Below are 22,589 nucleotides of genomic sequence, written 5' to 3'. Positions count from 1 at the left end.
CAATAAGCTGTAAGGTGGAAGTGCTGGTGTCAGGGGACTGATTTACATGGTTAGATTTACTGTATGGTGGAGGGGATAAGCTAGTCCCAACCCAGAGTGGTGAGTGGAGTTTTTGGGAGGGAAGGTGAAGGGGACTGCTTGGTGAATGGCGAAAGTAACATTTGTTTCGCTCCCTTCCCGTGAACCGCATCAAATTAAAATGTTTCCTTTTGGAGGAGCAGTTCGGATTTGCACAACTTCGCAAAGTTCAAGCACTTTGGAGTTTGAGAGGGAAATATTTACTGAAGTTTTGGCCTTTGTGCTCTCTTGGCAGATGGTGCTTATGTTTATAACGTTGTCATCCATTAATTCTCTAGCTTCTGGGAACACAAACAAGTCATGAGTCTGATTCTTTGCCTCGCCTCCCTGAGGTTGTGACACATCCACTTCATGAGTGTACCAGAGGTTAGATGTTCATCTCTTGCCATCTGACATTGGACAAGTCACTTAACTTGCTGTGCCTGACTTTCCCTATCTTCATAGGTTGGGATGACAATAGCTACTAAATAAAAGGAGGTTTTAAGGCTTCCTTAGCATTTGTAAAGCACATCGGAGACCACTGCAGAGAAGGGGGTTAGAGGTGTGAAATACTGTACTGTTGTACATCTAGGTCTCAACAACTCCTCACCTGTGTGAAGGTTAGTTGTGTATCTGTGCTCTTGACAGGGATTCAGCATTTTAATGCACAGCTGGATATATTTCTGCTAGCTGTGCCTGAGGATACATGTCACCCGTCAGCCTGCATGTGCGTACGCATGGATAAGTGTGGTTTTCATGGTGGGCATGTATAGCCCGGGCACTTAAAAGCCAGCATTTTCCACGCTGCAGTTTTTTTCACTGACTCGTGAGCTGCCTACGCTTCACACCCCCACCTTATTTCAGTAAAGAAACTGAAGTGCAACCATACCTGGTGCATGGCTCAGCATACGAGTGTCTGTCAAAAGGTGCTCATGTAAACTTGTCTGGCTGTGCTCTGCCAGTATGCGTCGGGGAGATGAAGGCTGTCCGGGTCTCAGACACAGAGTTTGCTGCTGGCTCGGTTGCTCTGCACCTGTCACTAAGGGAAGTGACTTACATGAAGCCATGACTTCACGACTTGCTTATATGGAAAATACCATGCTAGCCTTGTAAGTTGTTACTAACACTCCGGCAAGCGGCACCCTCCTTATACTGGAGATAGGTCGCTCCCTCTGATGGAAAGGCCAGGAGGAACAGGGATAGCTTCCTGCTAAGAGGCAGGGGGTAAAGTTATCAGAAGCGCCTTAGTGATTTAGGCCCTGATCGTCAAAGGTATTCAGGTGCCGAACTCCCAACGAGTGGGGCCTTCGGAGCCTACATCCTATTTGCAAAAGCGACTCAGCCACTTAGGAGCCACTGCGGCCAATAGACTTTCAATGCAATTTAGGTTCCTAGATGGCTAGGCCGCTTCAGAAAGTGGGATTTGAAACGCTTCTGAAAATGTTACCCATACTCTAGTGCACAGGGCCTGGACGGGGAGGGAGGAGCTGTTCCCAGCTCGGACACTGACCTGTCTGCACGACCTCAGGCAAGTCACTTCCCCTCGCTGTGCCTCTGTTCTCCCTTCCCTCCCTTTGGCTCGCGTCTTCGTGCGTGAGCGCCTCTCGTTTTGTGTTTGTATAGTGCTCATACCTTGGCCACCCCACCCGTCTTGGATTAAGGTTTATAGGCGTTACTGTTACTTAAATAATAGGGCAGGACAGAGAATGAGGACATAACGCAAGCCAGAGAGGTTGCTTAATGACGCACATGCAGAGAAATTAATCCCCATTAAACATGCATGCGGCCAGTTCTTTTCTAGGCACCAAGAACCTGCCTCACTCTCCGCAGCCACCACAACAAAGCCCTGGGTACTCGTGCCAGGAACGCCAACCAAAAAAATCCATCCCAAAAGGTGTGAGCCTAAGACACCTGGCCAAAACAGCCCTTTCTATGGGCAACATGATCCCCGGGATGGAAAACAGCTCTGGTCCAAAGTCCACAGAGATCCTAGCCTGGTATTCTGCCAGAGCCAAGCCATCCCCGTGTTGGACACAGCCCAACCTGCTGATGGGGTGTTAGTGCTGGAAAGGCCATGCTAGCCGGCAGCAGGCTAGACCTGCTTCTTCCATGGGCCTGCGCACTCCAGGTCCTCTGGCTGCGTTCACTGGCCCTTTGCCATACTCCTGGGAGAGTCACGTCTGCAGCCAACATTTCTCTGATCTTTTTTGATCTGAAGCTTTTCATTTCCTCTCTTTTTTGGGGGGGAAAGGGGGCAGGGAAATAACAGCATAAGAAAAGACTCGACAATGCTCCCTCCCAAATAAAGAGTTATCACATGAAATAAAACACCGCCCGCATCATCAGCTTCTAGGAATCAGCCTGGTGCCAGGGGGCTGAACCTGAGTGGAGGGAAATCGAAGGTGAATAGCAGAACAACGATCCCAAGCAGTGAGGTCTGCTAGCCTGCAGAACAGTCAATTGATCCAGGGAAGACTGTGGAAGCTCCATCATTATTTATTATTTGTATTACCGTAGCAACTAGGAACCCTAGTCATGAACCGGGCCCCCAGTGTGCTAGGTACTACCCAAACTGAGAACAAAAGCGGTTCCTGCCCCAGACAGCTTACAATCCAAACATAAGACAAGAGACAACAGGCAGATCCGGCCACCATTCAGTTTGTTTGCAGTTATGCACCCTAGGATGAGGATAATCAAGCTTAGAGGTCAGGATATACACCGCTCACTAGAGGGGTTAGCTGGAAATCTGCCATGCGCTACACAACAGGGCTGTTACATCAGCGGTTGGTTTGGGTATTTCAGCTTCTCTGAAGCATTGTGTCTTGACTACTGTCGGGCTTTAACAGATCAAGGGAGGGTTCTGGTACAGCCATTTGGGGGAAGAGATGATCCAGCACAATGGGCCCGTTCCCATCTGGGGCCTTGAGATGCTAATAAGAGGGAACAATCCTGCCTTGGTCCCTGGTAGGATCCCCCCCCCACACACACACACCTCACTCTAACTGCTATCACAGGGTTTATCTACGTGGCAATTTAATGCATGGCAAACCAGGCTCTGATCGACAGTGCAGTAGCAGATGGCCGCGCAGATCCTGCGCCCTCACGCTAAAAGTTCAGCAGCATGCTTTGAAAGACCAGTACGTAAAGGGCTTTTCCAGTTCTGTGCCGCTGGGACACGCCCCCACCGCCACCCCCGCTCTTTAGCATCCTGCGAGGTCTCCAGCGCATGGTGTCATGGAGATGGCAGCTCCGGCATGCAGAGTGCACAGCATCCATCCATTTCACCCCGGCTTCCTTCAAAGACGAGTAGCTTCCCAGGTTTGAAACAGGACGCAGATCCCTGCAGCTGCTTTCACGAGCAAGGCAGAGGCAGCTGGCTGCCAACACAGTGAGTTTACAGCTACATGATCCACTCCCCCACCCTCCCAGATCAAGGGAAAACACAACCATTAAACCTATTAATGACCCTACCTCAATTCAGGTCCCGTCCCCCCACCCCCATCACCTGAGCTAAAGCAGACAGGAGAAAGGGAGACAGTCTCTGTTTTCACTCTGACCTCCGTAAATGGATCGGGTGCCTTCCAAGTCCGGGCGTTTATTGGGATATAAAAGCCTTGAGACTGGAATGGTTTTCCTGCCGTAGCGGGGAGGAGAGCAGAAAGGAAAGCGTCCTGGATAACATCCCAGCTCTGAATGGAACAGCTGCTAACACTCCAGCCCGCGCATGAACACCTACGGGCTGCTCCCGAAGAGAAATTCTCCACTCCAGGTCTGGAGCTCGGTGTCAAGCAGAGCTGAAGCAAGCACTTCACAGGGGAAAGTAAAGGGAAACCTACACTCTGGATATGTCTATACTGTACTGCATAGTAAACCCGGGTCTGTAGGATCCAGGCTCGGGGACTCAGTGTTTCCAAGCCTGCACTTGAGCTTCCACACTGCATTATAACCTGGGCCTTAAAATTGTCCACAGCCAAGCTAGTGCATCCACACTGCACTGCCCAGAGCTTCTGGCTTTGGTCTGTAGCTCATGCTGCATCCACACAGCAAAAGGGCAGGGCCTGGACCCAAGGTGCAGCAAGACTTGGGCTCTGACCCACCCCCAGCAGGGTCCTAGGACCTGGGTCCTTAGTGCTTGCTGACCTGAGTCAGACTGATTTGTGTGTGGACAGAAAGCGGGCCTGGGCTCAAACCTGAGTCAGAGCCCAGGCTTCGGGTGCAGTGTAGACATGTTTTAGAAACCCACCAGAAACCAGTCAGAGCAGCAGTGTGTCTGTAGCTAGACCTGGCATGTTTATATATGACTTAACATGGTTATTGGGGGCCCAACTGGGCCCATGTGTTTTCTCCATATTGCTTGTGTGCAGTAAAGAGCAAGACACAACCGAAGGGTGGTTTTGGCCCTGCATGTTACAGACAGCCTCTTCTCAAAAACATGTCACTCAGCAGGGAGCAAAGGGGAATCTGCTTTCCAGCAAGCTGTCAGCCCGCTAAGATTCATGGTTTCCCAGCAGTGAGAAGAGAATAGGCTGCGTGGAAATCAGAGCGGCAGGAGGCCCAATGGGGCTTGCAGAGTCATTTTGAAAAACCAGCTGTTACTAGAAAGAGAATGGAAAGCACTTGAAAGTTAAATCAGGGTCCGAGATACCTGTACTGCTGGAGCCCCACATGGTCTCGATTCTCTGAGCCTCAAAGGCACAGAAAAATGCATTCCTGAACTCTTCAAACTAGGCACTCCAAGGGACCCCATGATCATGAAGTGTTCTAACATCCCACTTGTGCAGAAACGAGGGATGGGACAATGCAGGCGGCATTATCATCACTACCCTGTCTGCAAACCCGCCAAAAACAGTTCAAGCCACAGGAGAAATTGCTCACTGAGGTCATAAGTGATTGTTATTCCCTGGCCTGCGCCCTGTCTCACGGGTACCCCAGAAATAAATGGCCACGATCTAATCCACTGCAGTGAGAAGTGCTTTGAGATGATGGGAGTTCAAAAGGGGCTCTGTAAAACCGAGTTCTAATTTGTGGGTCTTGACACATTGTCTGTTCGTTTTCTTCCCAGCGCTTCCCACCCACGCAACCTCACCAATCCTCATTCCCTCTAGATACCCTTAACCCCACTACCTCTTTCCCACCCACCGGCACTAGCACCAGATCTCAGCAGTGAGCTCATCTTGATTTATAATTATTTATTATTGGTATCGCTGTAGGGTGTAGGAGAGCTCCCGCCACAGACTAGGAGCCCAGTGTGGTAGGCACTGTACTAACAGAACAAAGATAAGGTCTGCCCCAAAGACCTTAAAATCTAAAGTTCAGAACAAGAGACAACAGATGGACAATGCTCTGAGATCCATGGATGAAAGGTGATTTGTAAGAGCTGCATAGGGTTGGTTGAAAGTTTTTAGCTGAAATGTCTTTGGATGGAAAACTGGGGTTTGACTCGATGGAAGTCTCTACAGAAAAATTTGGTGTGGTAGCTGGAGTGGGAGATGGAGAAATGAACCCTAAACCTATTCCCTCTCCCTCCATTTTTTTGACAGTTTTCTTTTCCAGTTTTTGATTTTTCCACAAAGTCTAAAATTTCCTGGGGTGGGGGGTGTTGGGAGGGACACCCTTTTCCCAGTCAGGAGCTTGGGAATGCAAAGGACTGACAATGGCAGCAGAGACAGAGAAATGCCGGGGGTCGATGGGAAGACAAAGAAAGGAGGTTAATGAAAAGGGACAAGAAAAACCCATCCTTTCTGTGTTTATCTAAGGAGGAACAGCTGAGAGTGTGAAGCTGACTTTCTGGAAGCCACCTTCTGGCTAAGAGAAACAAAAACCCACTAATGTGTTTGTTCAGAAAACAATCCCCCACCCAACCGGCTCTACCAGGATGCTGGAGACGCAGAATCTCCTCTCCATGGATCAGCAGGTCCATGCTGTTTAATTCAGACAGATGGACAGTTTTCACTGTACTTCACTGCCAACAGTGGCACTCCTTGTGCTGATAGGACCTGCTAGGTATGGGGAAGAGAGAGCTGTAAACAAATATTGACAGCTTAGCTTCAGCTTTCAGCCCCAGGGGGGAAAGGGAAGGAGCAGAGAGTGGGGGAGCGGCATTTCTCATTGCAACCTCTGGCTGGGGCAAGACTATATCAATCTCAGCTGCTGTTTGACCTGCCTCAGCATGATCCTCAGTAGCGCACACAGCCAGCAGGGGAGAGGGAATATTACCAACCCCAACATTCAAATATTCTGATTCAGGCCCCCACAAGTCATGAGACTGGCTTAGAAATCATAAATCTTAACCCCCCCCCTCCAAATTATACATTTGGGGTTCTTTGTTTGACGCCTCATTTCCAAACCTTTAGGGTGCACTTGGCCACAAGGTCAGGCCCCTCTCTGCCACCAGGAGTGTTAGATACCTTTTTTTAAATGAAAGCTGAGAGTCTAACATAGTCACTTGACTCCAGCAGCTGGAGCTTTCAAGAGAACATTACCGGTCATGAAATCTGCAATTAAACCCCAAGTGTCGCCCGATTTTATGCAGTTCAATCCGTTCTACCTGGTGCTGCTTGACTTTGTTTAGCAACTAATATGTAACTAGGATGAAATTAAGAAGGGGGAATAAAGCATGAATATGAGGGAAAATATTCCCCCTAAAAGTGAGTTCTAGGAGGCTGCAGAAAAGTCTCCTAAGGGAAATGGTAGAAGCCCAGCATGAGAGCAACATAAAACCAGACTGAACTACCCATTTGAAAAAAACATACCAGAGGAGATAATCTGGGAACTGGGTGGAATGGAATCTTATTGGTCTTCTCTATCTCTCCCTACTATGATTCTGCAATTCTGGTACAATGAAAGACAGATAAATACATGGGCTGGGGCATCTGAGAAAACGTGCTGGCCTTTTAATCCCCATATTAGAACTGGTTTGATGTTCAGGTTCAGAAGTGTTTGGGTAGCTTCCCCACACACCAACTTACATTTCAAAATGCCATGAGAAAGGCTGTCCTCCAAAAACCTCCAGCCTGACACTGCAGTATGCAGAGATTCATCCAAACTCCTAGGGCCCAAATAAGCACCGACCCTTCGAGGTTCACCGCTAGGCATTTTTCCTCTCACGAGAACATAGGACTGGAAAGGACCTCCTGAGTCATAGAGTCCAGTCCCCTGCTTTTGTAGGCATCCGCATCATATAAACCCATTCATAAATGTATCAAGCTCCATTTTAAAACCAGTTAGGTTTCTTTCCCCTTCTATTCCTGTTGGGAGGCTATTCCAGAATCTCCCTCCTTTAACAGTTAGAAACCTTCTTATTTCCAGGCAATCACTCTGGATCAAATTTCCAAGTTAACTGTAGAGAATTCAATCTCTTATCCTTCCAGACTAAATGGGCAGAGATTGCTCTTTGCACTCCAAGAAATTGACCTTTCTTGTCCAGTTCCAGGAGAACACACCCAATCCTCTAAGCTTCCCCAACCAAAATGTCACCTTGTTTGACTGGCAAATCAAATTTAATTTGCTGCATTAACATCATGCACCACAGGAGATGTATAAGAAATGCTGATGTTGGCGAACTCTGCATCTTGGTGCCATTAGGTTGCATCAGTGCATGCTTACCTCGCATCTTTATTAGAGCTGGCTGAAATGTGGGATTTCCAGTTCACAGGAAATTTTGTTAATTCGAAATTTGGTTTTGTTCCCAATTAGCAGGAACGAAAGCTTGTCTCTGTCACCAACAGAAGTGGGTCCAGTAAAAGGTATTACCTCACCCACTTTGTCCCAGTAATGAATGTCAATTTCACTCAGCAGCTGGGGCTCCTAGCTGGCCCCCGAGTCCCACACCCATGAACCCTGGGAATTCATTCCAAGACTTCTGCACTTCCTACTCCATGGCAGAAAGCCTGGAAACCCTGGATACTGGAAGACGAGGCTCCCCAGCAGCCCACCCAGTGAACTGGCAGGAAACCAAGCAAATTTCCCATGGAGACTTTGATTTGCTGGAGGGCTGTTGAATCCAAGATAGTTCCAAGAAACATTGTGGGTTCTATGAATTGGCATTCTCCAACTAAACTGTTTCAGCAGAAAATTTCTGATCAGCGCTAATCATGACTAAGCTGACTTGGTAGATTGCTCATAGAACATGAAGCCTTTCCTCTGTAGTTTGTTGGTTCAAATCTGGCCTCAGAACCAAAAGTTATTACCCTGCAACAGCCCATTTGTTGAACGGGCATGAAGTCAGCTGGTGAGTCACTGTCCCATTCCTAATGAAGGCACATCCACACCACGTGAACTCCCATCACAAATGATCAAGGATTGATGGAGCAAGCAGATATAACTACCCTCTCCCACAGGTTTATTATTATTATATTAGTTTATTATTAGGTTTATTATTAGTGCCATCAATGTACACATGCTGCTTTACAAGAGACACACAGACATGAGCCCCTGCATGGAAGATGCGAATTCTGCAGTCTACAAATGAGATTAGGAGTGGGGTAAAAGAGTTGGCAGAGGCAGGAGATGGAGTCTGGGAGGACATGATGTGAGCCATCCCCAGGAGCTGTGCAAACCAATCAGATGTTGATTCCTTGTTTTATTGTACAAGTGAGATAGAGGGAGAGAGAGATTTTGCCTTTACTGTTATGATAATGGTATTGTCCTGTTTAGTGGGGCATCTTGTTAGTTTCTTGAAGTGAACTCTTTCCTGAAACTTGTACTATTGAACCTAAAAATATCTTGATGAATTCTCTGTGTGTGTGTGTGAGTGAGGAATGTATGTGCAGGGCATAAAGAGACACCAACCCAAACTGCTCTAACAATAGAAAGGGGAATAAAGACACCGACTGCCATCCTAACCCTGAAGGCCGAAGAATACCTATCAACGACCCTAAAGTGCAAATAAACGAGCCTAAAGTACAAAAGGATCCACCCTGGGAACAAACAAAGTACAAAAAGAAGAGAATACTCATGCTGGCAATTAGCTGGTGATTAACAACCATACTGAACCTGGAGGCAGCATGACACAGCAAGGCCCATACACGTACCTTAGAGCCAGCAAGTATAAAAGATGGGGTTTAAAAAAAAACCAACACATGGATTGGAAACTTTGGGTCTCATTCTGCAATTGTCATCTTGGAGCATCGGATTCGAGACCAACAGAAGCCTGGCTCCCTCCTTGTGCCCAGCCTACCTGGCCACCAGGCTGGCTCGAGCAACGCATAAAAGGACTGGTAATGACACCCACTTGCAGAACTTCTTGGGTATGAATGTGTGTGTGAATGCGACGGCTTTTTAATATTCTTACATTTACAATAAACACGGCAGATGGCCTGGTCCCCCTGAATAAGATCCCATGAGTCTTTTCTTTTACAAGTATAACAAAGAAAAAATACAGGGCAAGGCTGAGAGAGAAAACCCGTGAGAAAATAAAGTGTAATGATGTCCCTCTCTCTCTCTCTCTCTCTCTGAACAGAAAGAAGGAAAAAATACCCAAACTCTTTCTAATAAATGTGGGAAGGCAGCACTTCCATTGGGAAACAGAGATTTGAAAGGAAATAAACATGCTGGAGACTGTAACATAGCCCTAGCCCTCTCAGTGAAAGGGCAGAAGGATGCATGTTCCAAACTCAACAGCCTTCTCTCCAAACCTGATATTTTCATGAAAGCCCCTTTGGCGCTGCTTTGTTTTTCCCATAATTATTTTTTCCCAGAGAGTGGGAAATCTGTGTTATTTTTATGAAATGATATTCAGCCTCGGAGGAAAGGAGGTGAAATTAGAGACATCATTCCCTCTGCATGTGGGGTGAAATGCAAGTCCCTTCAGATCAGAGCTGGGAAGCTTACAGACATGGGGGGACAAGAGGAGGGGGTTTTCCTAGACTCGCTGCTCCTGAAGCACAAGAAGTTGGATCCACAACCACCTTGGAGCAGAAGCAAGAAGTCTCTTCTCTCTAGAATTTGCTTGGACCAAGATTATCAAACAAGCCAATCTGGGGAGAAATCCAAATGGAGAAATAATTGAAATATTCTCCCACGTAGTGAATCATTCTCCTTACTATTTTCTCCATCCCAAAGCACTTTGTCAATTTCATATCTACTAAAACAACAATGCAGCTGTCTCTGGGTTGGGACATGGGAACTGTTTAACCACACTACACAACAAATGAGTGCTGCATCCAGCTTACGCTGCATGGGGAATTTTTGGGTAGAAAGAATGTAGTTACCCAACATACCAGCATAAACATCCCTTTCCTGATTTAAAAAAAAAAAAAAAAAAAGTGTGGTGGGACCTTTAGTTGCTACACATGATCAGAACCATAAACAATGACACGTTTTTGACGTAATTTTTGGCCACCAAACCAAAATCCATCCCCCCTCATTCACCTGCCAAAAAAAAAAAAAAAGGAGGGTCTCCCTTGGTGCATAGCACATTTTCAGTAATTCACCATAAAGAAATCTAGCTACAGTTAACTGGTCTCCGTCTCCATCAGCGGCTAGGTCCGCTGAGAAACCTGGCAATTCACGCCATACAGCAGTTCCCTGCTGCCCTCCACAGTCACAAGGCAGGAAGGCCCATTGCTGGCTGAAATCCCTGGACTTGATTCTGATCCCACTGCACCGCTGTAAGCTGAGAATTACTGCATTGCACTGAAGTCCATGGAGAGTCACACTAGTGTTAAACCAGCCCTGGCACCACCGAGAATAACACTGAGTTTACAAGTGGCTAATAGGGGCGGGGCCCCGTTTTGTTGCATGGTATTGTGGGGCAGCATTTATGAAACGTGGCATTTTGCCTCCAATGATGGGTCCACCTGTATTTTACCAGGGGACTCCCCAGATGTGTCTCTCCTTCTCCCCCCTTTGCCTTATGATCATCGCTGGGGTCTGCATGTGGGCACCCTGCAAAGACAAGAGGATGCAGGGGGCAATCTATTAATTGGTTTCCCTGTTTAAAATCAAAACACTCTCTTAACCCTAGCCAAGAAAGGAGGCCTAACCTCTTGGCGAAGACGCATAAATTAAGAGCCACATGACGGAAACACTTAAATTTCATTCTTCATGCATACATGTTTCACACACATGTATACACCCACAGCGTACATTGAGAACAGACGAAAACAGCGGGTGAAGACCTTGCAGAGGGCTCCTGGGATAACCTTCCCAAGGGCATTATTTTTTCTAAATCCCTGACTCTGGGGCATGCCAAAGGCAACAAAATTGCTTTTCAGAGGTTTTTGGGTTTGTTTTTTTTTAAATGAGCCATGTGGATACGAATCATACCTAGCTGAGGTGACTTTGCTGTAGGCAGAGAAGGGCGGAATGCCGCCAGACAGAGGGCAATCAGCCCCAAACCTCCTTTTAATCTGATGGTGGAATTTAGACAAGGGGTTTATGAGAGCTGCCTCCAGCATCACTACTGAGGCGTCTGGTTAGAATGGGAAAATCGAAGGTCCACTGCCAGCTGAAAACCATGGGCTTGATTCTGATCCCTCTTAGAAAATCCCCAATGGTGTGCGTGAGAGAGATTATACACATAAATCGATGTGGGGAATAAAGAATGGAAGCCATGATACAGGATGGAGGACTCTGTCCTGGGAAGCAGAAACTCTGAAAAAAATTTGGGAGGTGGGGGTTGGATGATCAGCTGAACAGGAGCTCCCAGTGCAATGCTGTAGCTGAAAGGGCTAATTCGATTCTTGGACATATAAACAGGGGAATCTCAAGAAGGGGTTATTTTACCTCTATTTGTCAATGGTGCGACGGCTGCTGGAATCCTGCGCCCGGTTCTGGTATCCACAGTTCAGGAAGGATGTTGGTAAATTGGAGGAGGGTTCAGAGAAGAGCCACCACAGGAATGATTAAAGGGTTAGAAAACATAAGAGACATCTCAAGACAGAGGACATCGATGTGGATCCGTGGGAGACATTGGCAGAAAACCGTGTACAGTGAGAAATGCTGTATCTGAGGCCATTGGAAAGGTAGAAGGAAAATGATTAACAACTTATCAGCATCAACATCAGCTAAGACACAACATGGCTCGAATCCAAGAGAGAGATGCCTCCTGCCCTCGGTGTGGCCGATGTTTCTGTTCAAGAGCTGGACTTGCATCTCACCGGCGTGCAGGAAAGTGCTAGCTACAGTCATTTGCGATGGACAGCCAAAGAAAACATACCTTATAGTGACAGACGCAAGGAGCTCAATCTATCTGGCTTAACAAAGAGAAAGTTAGGCGGTGACTTGACCCCAGTCGGTAAGTGCCTACATGAGGAACACATTTGAAAATGGGCTCTTCAGTCTAGTAGAGAAAGGTATAACATGAACCAACCATTGGAAGTTGAAGCTAGACAAATTCAGACGGGAAATAAGGGGTACATTTTTCACAGTGAGGGTAATTAACCATCGGAACAATTTACCAAGGGTTGTGGTAGATTCTCCATCACTAGCAATTTTTAAATCAAGATTGGACATTTTTTCTAAGATACCTGCTCTAGGAATTATTTTGTAGAAGTTCTGTGGCCTGTGTTATGCTGTTACCACACACACTAGGGCACCCCACCATTACCCCAATCTGTGGGGCTCAAGGCATAACCCGGTTAAGGCACCCCCACCCTTTCCCAATCCATACGGCTCCGGGGGGAAAGACACTGGCCCTTCCTTACCCAATTCACACTCTAGGGCTCAGAATCACCCATTTCCAGTCCGTGGGGCTCTGGGCGTAACCTGGTTAATTTAAGTACCTACCCTTTCCCCATTCGTAGGGCTCCAGGCACAATCTTCTGCGGGCTTGCAAGACCTTTTACCAACGAAGGAGCCTTACACAGTAAAATCCTTATCCTCTATTTATTAACAATTATGAAAATAGAATACACAGGCTAAGTATACAATGCTCACCACTCCCAACAAGGCAGACAAACTTCTTCTGGTGGCCAATCAGGATTAGATCATCTGTGGACTCCAGCTGCATGATATGGTTGGCAGGGGGTTGAGGTCTGGCTGCCCTGGTCTTAGGTTGTGTCCTGGAGCTAGATTCCAAAAAACTTCCTTTTGGACCCTAGTTATATAGTTAAAACTTGAGTCCTGCTTAGCTATACCTTAACCCATCATTTTAAACTAAAGTGCTACAAAACACCAATCTTAGCCCAGTACGAAACAGTTCTTTAACCAATTATATCCCACCACCTCAGCTGATTTAAATATTGCACAATTAATTATGCAACAGACAGAAACAATCAAAGAACCAGACAGAAATCCTTCAGATAAACAATAGAGAAGTGGGTACCACAAGACAAACACCACAGAATTGTAGATTTTACAACCCCAACTGTTGAAAAGTGATTCCTTGCCAGACAGAAGGCTATCAAAGTTTTCTTTAAACATCTTGAGATCTGTTTCTTTATCTGGTGGTGGTGGGTACTATTAGGACAGTAGCACCTTCCTAACAGCCCGATATTACATTGTTTGATGTAATTTAGATGGGGATGTGAAGATGTGGCCACATGCTTCCTGGCTGCTCTCTCCCCTAATGTGACTGCAGCTGCTTAGCCAAACCACAAGATCTCAGACCTTACAATGCGGGAGATCAGACTAGATAATCACAATGGTCCCTTCTGGCCTTTGAATCTATAAACCTATATATACATGCCTACATAAATGCTCATGCACAGACACGCGCGCACATGCTATCCAATTCAGCTAAGGAAACCCACTCAGTTTTTATATACAATACAGAATGTAGTGCGGTGAGTGAACTGGGACTCTGGAATCCTGGGTTCTATTCCTGATTGGGCCGTTGGATATCCTGAAGCAAGTCAGCTCACCTCTGTGTCCCCATCCCTAGGTAAAATGGCGATAATGATATTTACCAGCTTTGTAAAATGCTTTGATATTTACTGACGGAAAGAACAAAAAGAGCTAGGTATTATCAACCAGGCTATATTCCATCAGCCTGAATGTACTTCTTAGTAGGAATACTGATGGCTGTTTTTGTCTTCATGTTGTATAGAGACAAAAGACAATACGCAGTTGATTGCTAAGTCATGTCTAATTTGCTCTCCACTATTTCCCCCAGGTTGTTTTCAGCATCACTGCTTCCCAAGCTCCTTCCACCCATTATATAATCAGGTCATTGCCCTCAAAATATCATAACTCTCTTTCCTAGTTAAATGCTATTTTATTTTCCAGCATACTTCTAATTTCCCTCCATCCTTTAGGGTCATTTCTTTGTCTGACCCTCGCCAAATAAAAACCTTCAAGCAGGAAGAGTTGATCTCCAAAGAATTATAAGAAGAATCCAAAAATATTTAGATTATAAACTCTTTAGGGGCAGGGACTGTATTTATTCTGTGTTTGTACAACACCTAGCTTCCTGAGCTCCTGATCCATGAGTGGGACTCCTACATACCTACTACAAAACAATTATGACTGTTATTTAACATTATTACTATTATTAATAATGATAGAGCTGAGATGGAGAAATGGCACACTACATTCCTGTTTCATTGTCCCTCTGTCTGAAAGTGGACAGCTCTGTTCCAAGAGTTGCTTTATCTGCAGGCTAGATTCTATCCTCGTGTCTGTCTGTCAGTCTATCTTGAGATTAAGTCTCCCATGGCATTTACATACATTCTGTTTTGGTTAAGTTTTTCCCCAAAAAGAGATCCACTAGAGGGCAGCATAAACCCAGAAAAGGAAATCCATAACTGGACAATTCTGCAATGATCACAAGAAAAAAAAAATCCACCACAACTGACATTCCTTCATCATCCAGCTGCCATTGTTACCTTTGTAAAAAACAGTTGATTTGCCATTACTTCCTTACCCAGACCTTGCACTGTTGCTTTGATCTCTCCCCTAAGACACATTCCCATTGCACCCCACAGGAAACGATCTCCAGCAAGAAGCCAGGCTTTGCAAGACCAGAGACATATTTCGTGCATAGAATAGGAAACACTGGAGCTTTTCGACAAGCCCATCAGTAATCAATCAACCACCCTCCTACGGGCCAGGCTTTCGAGAATGGTGGCCTACACAACTTCAGAACGCCCCAATCGCTTGGGACATGTAAATCCAGACTGCATAAAACGCTAGAAACATAGTATAGGGAGCAATTCTGCACTGGCCCCAGGGACATGAAGTGGATAATTATGATTTGCATTGCAGTGCCACCTACAGTCCCTTTGTGCTAGGTGCTGTACAAACACATAGTAAGAGATAGTCCCTGCCAGGAAGAGTTGACAGTTGAAATAGACAAGACAGAGAGGGGTAACAGAAGCACAGAGTGGGGAGGTGTATGTCTCAAGGTCATACAGAAGGTTAGTGGTATAGCTGAGAATGACACTTAGGTCTCCTAAATGCCAGGCCAGCTCCCTACCCACTGGAGATGCCACCTCTCCTAAGAGCGCTTTTCCATCCCCAACTTCTCCAGGTCTGTCCATCTTTAAAATGTGACCTATCAGGGGGGTCGAGGCCACATGGTGTTAAATGGATTCAGTAGGAAAAAGGAAGGGTTATCTTCCTCTAGATGAGGAAGGAGTGGGTGCCACAAGAATTGTCTACATTAGAGGAATCCAGCAGGACTAATTTCAGAAAATCTCTGGAGTCGGACCACCCATGAGGCAGCTCTGCCGATCTGGATTAGACAAATTGGTCCTGAGTCCTACTCAGCCAGCACTTCTGAAAAGTGAAAGGCATCCATGCTGCATCTCTGCAAACACAATGGGTGAAATGATTCATGATGCAACATTGCACCAGCTCTTCCTGCTTACCAGGGGACACTCTCAAAGTCCCCCGCCTCCTGTCTCCACAGAATCACACAGGGAAAAGAACAGCAGGTGGAAAGGTTGGTTCGATGTGCTAAAAATGGCAACAAGTATTTTTGTTACATCTCTGCTATCACATCCAGTTCAATTAAAATTTTAACACTCTGGGACTACTGCCAGCATTTCGTGGGACTCTCTGTCCAAGTTGACTGGCTCAGAATTTACCCTACAGGATATAATGTATCAAGCACCAATTGTGCATTGAGGAGTACACAGAGATCAAACACATTAAAACCTGATTCCAGTCTCTAGCATGGTGCCTATATGCTGGCTGTGGGCTAAACAACCCCCACCGACCCACAAAATCTGTCTGCCATAAGGGAGATTAGTCACTCAAATGCCCCTGTGCTGCTCCCCTTGGCAGCCCCTGGCCCGGAGGCATGATGTGGGCATGGCCAGGAGTAAAAATAAGTGGATCAGGGCAGGGCAAAGGTGTGACCAAAGCTCACTGTACATACGTTTTTCTAGGAGCTGCTAGGTCTGAACTAGTTTATGCAACTCCAGTCCCCAGCAGCTTCCAAAACCCAGGAAACCCAAAAGTGGAAGAAAGCCACTTTTGCCCCATCCCTCCTCCTCTTCCTGAGATGTGCTCACATTAACCCAAAATCAAGGCCACAGTCTCTTCTCCAAGGAATCTTACAATCTAGCACAAACAGACCCGACAGAGACAGTAACCAGGGGGATGGCATAAGTTTGAGGTGGGATGGGTAGTTCATTGCTGGAAGACTATACAGGAGGAGAGGCATTCTGAGGTGAGATTTATGAACACAGAGAGGGTGGCATCTAAGAGGCAGTGTGGTTTAGTGGATAGTGCATGGGGCTGGGCTGAAGGAGACTTGGGTTCTCCTCCTAGCTCTTCCACTGGTCGGCTGAACGACCCTAGGCAAGTCACTTCACTTCTCTGTGCCTGAGTTTGGAAATGTTATGCAATTCTTCCTATGAATTGTAGTCGTTAGAGACACGCAGGCCATTAGGACATCCAATCCGCCCACCAGGGATGAGGACAGCATCATTCACCAATACTCTGCCCAATCGGGGTTTAAATGTCCCAAGGGAGGGGACTTCCACCATTTCTCTTGGATGAGGATTTTGCAGCTTAATCTTTGCTATGAAGGTTTTCCCCAAGATTCACCCTTCGTTTGGTCCCATTGCTCCTGGTTGCATCTGCTACCATCATCCGACACAACTCCTCTCTCCCCTTTGGGTTTATGCGGTGCTCTCACCCATCTCCTCCCTCCAAAAGAAAATCACAACACTGTTTGCAAAATCAGCACCAAAACCATAACACAGGGAACTAAGCTTCCATGACAAATTGTCACCACGATTAAACATCGATGACAGGGTAACAATCCCCAAAACAACTCCCTAGACATCAACACAAGATTGAAATGTCTCTCATTTATTTACCTTCATTTAAGGTTTAAAAACCCACAAGGTGATAGATCCCCACATAAGCAGCAGAAATAGCACCCTTAATGCATGACTACCTCACCATCTGCTAAAAATTGTGCCAGATCTTTGTCCTTTATGATCTCCTCTGGCTCCAAAGGGCCTGAGACCTACCTTCAGCGAGACCACCTTTCTGTCTGTGGTGCATTGCCACAAAGCGGTGCCTGAGCTGGGGCTCCATTGGTATAAAGATGGGGCTTCTGGCAGGGTGTTCTCTGTAAGCAGCCCCTGCCTTTGGAATTTGTTCCTTTCCTTGATCCATAGTTTGTTAACCTTCAGGATGTGCTGCAAGGTTCATCTTTTCTACGTGGGTCATGTGAAGGAGGGAGATTAGTGAGGATGCAGAGGGGGAGAGAGGCAACTTTGATGGGATTGTTGTGGGAGGCAGTGTGGCCTAGGGGCTAGAGCACTGGGCTGGGACTCAAGTTCTATTCCTGACTCTGCCATTACCCTGCTGGATGACCTTGGGCAAGTCACTTCCCCTCTCTGTGCCTCATTTTCCTCAGCTGCAAAATGAGGATAATGATACCTCCTTTGTAAATCACGAAGATCTATGGATTAAAAACACTGTTCCTTTTTCTCTCTTTGATGTGGCTAGAAGCAATTAATGGGATCTGTTTATTTTACTGGGGAAATTATATATATTTTTAAGAGTGTCAGAGTCTGGGGTGGCTGCATTAATTTTGGGATAATATAAATAAAAACAAAGTGGCTTTGGGGGAATTAAATTACATTTCTTCAGTTCTCTGCCTCTTGTGAATTTCAAACACAGGAAGGAAAGAAGACCAGGCCAGAGCTAAAATTATCAAGCACTGGCCATTTAAATGTTACAGAGAAGGGGGTGGCAGTGGGGAAATTACTACAAAAAATGCGAAGTGGGGGGTGAAAGTTATGATTGTGCATTGGGGTAGGTTATTCCCTATGGTGATTTCACGTGGGGTTTCCCTAGCCAGTCAGAGATCAGCAGGGGTTACAGATGAAATTCAAAATAAAGAAAGTCTTGTGAACTTCAAAGGTTTCTCTAGTGTCCAGGTCAACTAAACAAAAAACCCACAAAAGTTAACTAATGTTCTTTCCAGGTTTCTGGGCATTGTAAGCTATGGTAAACTGAGCTCCGCTGGCTACATCTTACAGCACTTCATATTTTATGAACAACCAACATGCTAAATGACAAGTTCAACTGATGCCTACTTTGGACCTGATCCTACACGCATTGAAGATAGTGGCAAAGTTCTCATTGCTTCAATAGTACAGGAGCAGGAGGCTTTCATGGGCAATATATTCACTAGTGATGGTAGTATTAGTAGTATTATGGTGGTGCCTGAAATCACTGCTTCATTGCACTAGGCGCTGTACCTACACATGAGAGAAAGACAAACCATGCCCTGAGGGGTTTATAATCTAAATAGACAAGACGTACAAAGGGTGGGAGAGAAAGTAGGGGGGGAAATGACTCCCTCGAGGTCACACAACCAGTCAGTGACACAGCTGGGGACAGATCTTCAGACTCTCATCCCAATGGCCAACACACTGGACCACACTGCTTCCCAAGTCTCTTAGAAGTATACAGGTTTAACCCATTTTTTCCCATTCATGGACTATCCATCTGCAGCTCATCTCTCTGAATTTATTCCATTCAGATCTTTGCAAATCTTTTCCCTCACCCACTTTATCCACCCTTGTGCAAAAAATAGTTAGTGACCAGGAACAATTATATTGGGTCCAGTTCTCCACTCCCATACACCTAAGTAAATAAGTCACTTACACTTGTATGCAAGGGGCATGTAAAATGCCTCAGAAATCAGAATGACAGTGTTTCACATGCACACTGAGCAGGTGTGAATAACTGCAAAAAGCAGCGGAGATTCAAGCCCCAGTGATTTTAGAGGAAGGTTGTTTTCTTCTTATTTAAACAATGTTTAAATTGCCTCTCTGTCCACTTCTAAAGAATCTCCCCTGAATGAGCCAAATAGCTTCTAAACAACATACCTAAAGCTCCCAAAGGAAAGAGTTTTCCTGCCCTGCAAAAATTTGAGATTTCAAAATATTTTTTTTTCTCCATCCTGAATGGACCAGAAAAAAACAAATCAAAATCTCAAAAAATGTGCATGAACACAAAAACCTAAACGCAGAACCTGGTTTTACTGTCATTAGCCTACATTTCTAAACAAAAAGTCGCTAGGAAAATGTCACACTCTGAAACTTTTTTTCCAACTCTAACCCTGCCTCAGAACCAAGCCTGTCTCGTGACAAGTTTCCATTTCTGTGAATCTGCATTGGCAGATGGGAAAAACAAACAAACAAACCATTTGATTGAAAAATTCCCAGCTTCTAATGGTGACCCTGGAATTCAGAGGTTCATGAATAGCTGGTGACTGCCTTCCCCCTGGCTTTATGATTAGACAGGAGAGTCCCAAACTTTGTTTCCTGTGGTGTGGTCACAAGACTGGAAAGGTTGGGAGCCACTGCAGCAGGGAAAGGAGGGAGCCTAGTCCCTGTGTTGAGCTTAAAGCAATACTCCGGGCTGTACTCGGTACTATCCTGGCTTCTGGGCTAATCAATCAGTTATCCTGGGTTTGCTTTTGCCCCAGCTTCAGACCCCTCCTTACCTTTCGTTCTTCATTCTCCCGTGTTCCGCACCAGCACGTTGATCTCAGGATGGGTGGGGAGCTCTTGCAAAGACTTTTCCTGCTCGTGCTTCTCCGGTTCCCCCCCTCCCCCAGCCCCCAAGTTTCCAGCACGGATGCTGGGATGCGGGCTCTCATGTCCCCAATGCGGCTAGGAACCCTGCCCTCTGGTGCAGGCAGGGAAGGGTTAAGCCTGGAGCTGCGGCGGGCACCTGCCAGTGGGAGGGAGCTAAGCAGGGCGGACGAAGCACGGGAGTTTCACCCAGCCTGCCACGGAGCGGAGTGGCGCGATCATCCCATGGAGGGACCCCGAGGGGGAGGCAGCAGCAGCAGCAGCAGGTGGTGCGAGGGACGGAAGGGGCTGGGCTCCGGCCCAGCAGCCGCACAGCTGGAAGGAGGGAGTCGCCAGGCAGATGATGGGGTGGCGGGGATGTAGGAGCCAGGAGCCCGGTTTATAAGAGGACCGACACCTCCCCTGCCTCCCCCCCCCCACCCCCCTGCCATTGCGGGAGGAAAGATACCGGCGGAAAATGCAGCTGTCTCGCGGCTGCCTGGGATTCTTGGTCCAGGGGAGCATCTGCCTGTTGGTGAGTGATGGGGCCCGGGGGCGGTGGGGCCGGCTGGATGGGGGGGGGGGGCAGACGGGATGGGGGGGAAGGGGAGGAAAAGAGAGAGGCTCTTTCAAAAGTAGAACGAGTCATTGGCAAGAAAAGCCTGTCCCCCCCCCGGCCAAAAAAACAACAAACCAACTTGTGTGATGGTGCAGCTGGTATTGGAAAGGGGGGGGTGGGGGTGGGAAAGGGGGGGATGTGGCTGATGGGGTGAGAGGAGGAAAGGAGGCAGCTCCCCTAAAGTGTGTGTGTGGGTGGGGGGGGGGGGGGTTCAAAGACTCGTGAGAAATCCCCCCCTCCCCCGCCCTGGAAATCGCTAAACTCAACTCCCGGCGGGCTCTGAAAGGAGCGCGTCGCTTGCACCTTCCTAGCGAGGGATGCAGAGGGCGGGTGGTACCCGGCCTTCTCCGCCCGCCCGCCCGCCGGGGGAACGGCCCAGGGCGCAGACCCTTGTGGGCTCGCCGCCCCCCATCCCCACACACACAAACGCAGAGCTGTGGCTGGAATCACCATGGCAACCTGGACTTTATCCCCCCCCCTTAGGTGAGCCACATCTGCATCTTCTCTCACCTGCCTCCCGGCCAGATGTGCCTCCCCCCCCCCCCGCTTCCCTTCCCGGCTAAAGCCTGCGCCTCGCCGGGAGCGCATCACCCCAGCAGCCCGTTGCGGAACCGCAGACCCCCCCCCTGCGGGCCGATTCCCCCCCAGCGACAGCTGGCCTCGAACCTGGCTCCGAGCTCCAGTCAGCCCGTGCGGACCTGGCCCGAGATCAGCTGGGCCGCTGCTTGTCCAGCGGCGCGCTGTGCACCTCGGGCCCTGCTGCGGTGTTTCCCTGGCGCCCCCTGCCCGACTGTGACAGCCGCTGGGGCACAGGAAAGGGGCGAAAGCCAACTGAACCATCCACCAAGCCCCTCTCCACACGGGTAAGCAGAGAGCTCAGGGAAATGAGTGGCCCAAGCGTTCAGCTCGCCTGGTGGAAAGGCACAGGGAACCAGTGGCACTGTTAACCCAACTGCACACAAAATCCCAGTCTCACCTTAAAGAAAGCCAGTGGGGAAAGATGAGGGTAGAGAGAAAATAGGGTAGATGGAGTGAGGTTAGTCAGAGAAAGATCCAAAGGCAGGACTGGAGAGAAAAGAGAAGCATGTAAGAGAAGGGAGGGGGAAAATAAGAATGACAGAGGAGGAAGAGGGGACAAGATATGTGGTTACATATCTGGAGGTAAGTGGAAAGAGGGTAGCGTGCCAGAACAGGTAGAGAGAGAAGACACACCTCTCCTTTTTCTCTCCGATGTTGTGCTGGTTCAGGTGATCTGTGGACAAGAAGAAGACGGGAAGGATGCAGAGGGAGGTGAAGGTGAGGTTCAAGGCGGATCGGAACTGCAAAAGAGAAAGGAGCACCTCTCCCCAAAGCCCCTACTAACTCAAACCTTATTGCAGAACTGGACCCTCCTGGAGTTGGTCTCTACTTCACAAGAGTTCTGGGAGGTCCTGGACCACGTGTCTGAGCTGGAGCAGGGCCCACGCTCTAGAGGACGCAGGGACCCTGTGGCAAATACAGGCAAGTTTAAGAAAGTTTTTGGCTGGGGTGATTTTTATTCTAACATCAAGACAGTAAAGCTGAACCTCCTGATCACTGGGAAGGTAGTCGATCATGGTAACGGCACGGTCAATGTCTTCTTCCAGCACAACTCCACGGGGCAGGGTACTATCTCCGTCAGCCTTGTCCCTCCCACCAAGACCGTGGAGTTTGACCTTGAGCAACAGATCTTCATGGAGGCCAAAGAATCCAAGATCTTCAACTGCCGTGTGGATTATGAGAAAGTGGATCGTGCCAAGAAAACCACACACTGTACTTACGACCCCTCCAAAACCTGTTATCATGAGCATACCCAGAGTCATGTCTCCTGGGTCTGTTCCAAACCCTTCAAAGTCATTTGCATCTACATCACCTTCTACAGCTTAGACTATAGGCTAGTGCAGAAGGTGTGTCCTGACTATAACTATCACAGTGATGTACCTTATTACCCTTCTGGATGA

The 22,589-nt window shown here is 47.5% G+C and overlaps 1 protein-coding gene across 1 annotated transcript; it reads left to right on the top strand.

The window, feature by feature from the left end:
- Positions 1-20,469: 20,469 nt before the first annotated feature.
- Positions 20,470-22,589, top strand: NXPH3 (neurexophilin 3). Its single transcript, XM_067540892.1, has 2 exons — positions 20,470-20,526; positions 21,858-22,589. Exons 1-2 carry the CDS (start codon positions 20,470-20,472, stop codon positions 22,587-22,589), a joined length of 789 nt encoding a protein of 262 aa, XP_067396993.1.

Source organism: Emydura macquarii, unplaced genomic scaffold, assembly GCF_026122565.2.
Source record: "Emydura macquarii macquarii isolate MOO-44397 ecotype Brisbane River unplaced genomic scaffold, CSIRO-AGI_Emac_v2 contig_629, whole genome shotgun sequence".
Lineage (NCBI taxonomy): Eukaryota > Metazoa > Chordata > Testudines > Chelidae > Emydura > Emydura macquarii.
This window is presented reverse-complemented; position numbering and strand designations above follow the sequence as displayed.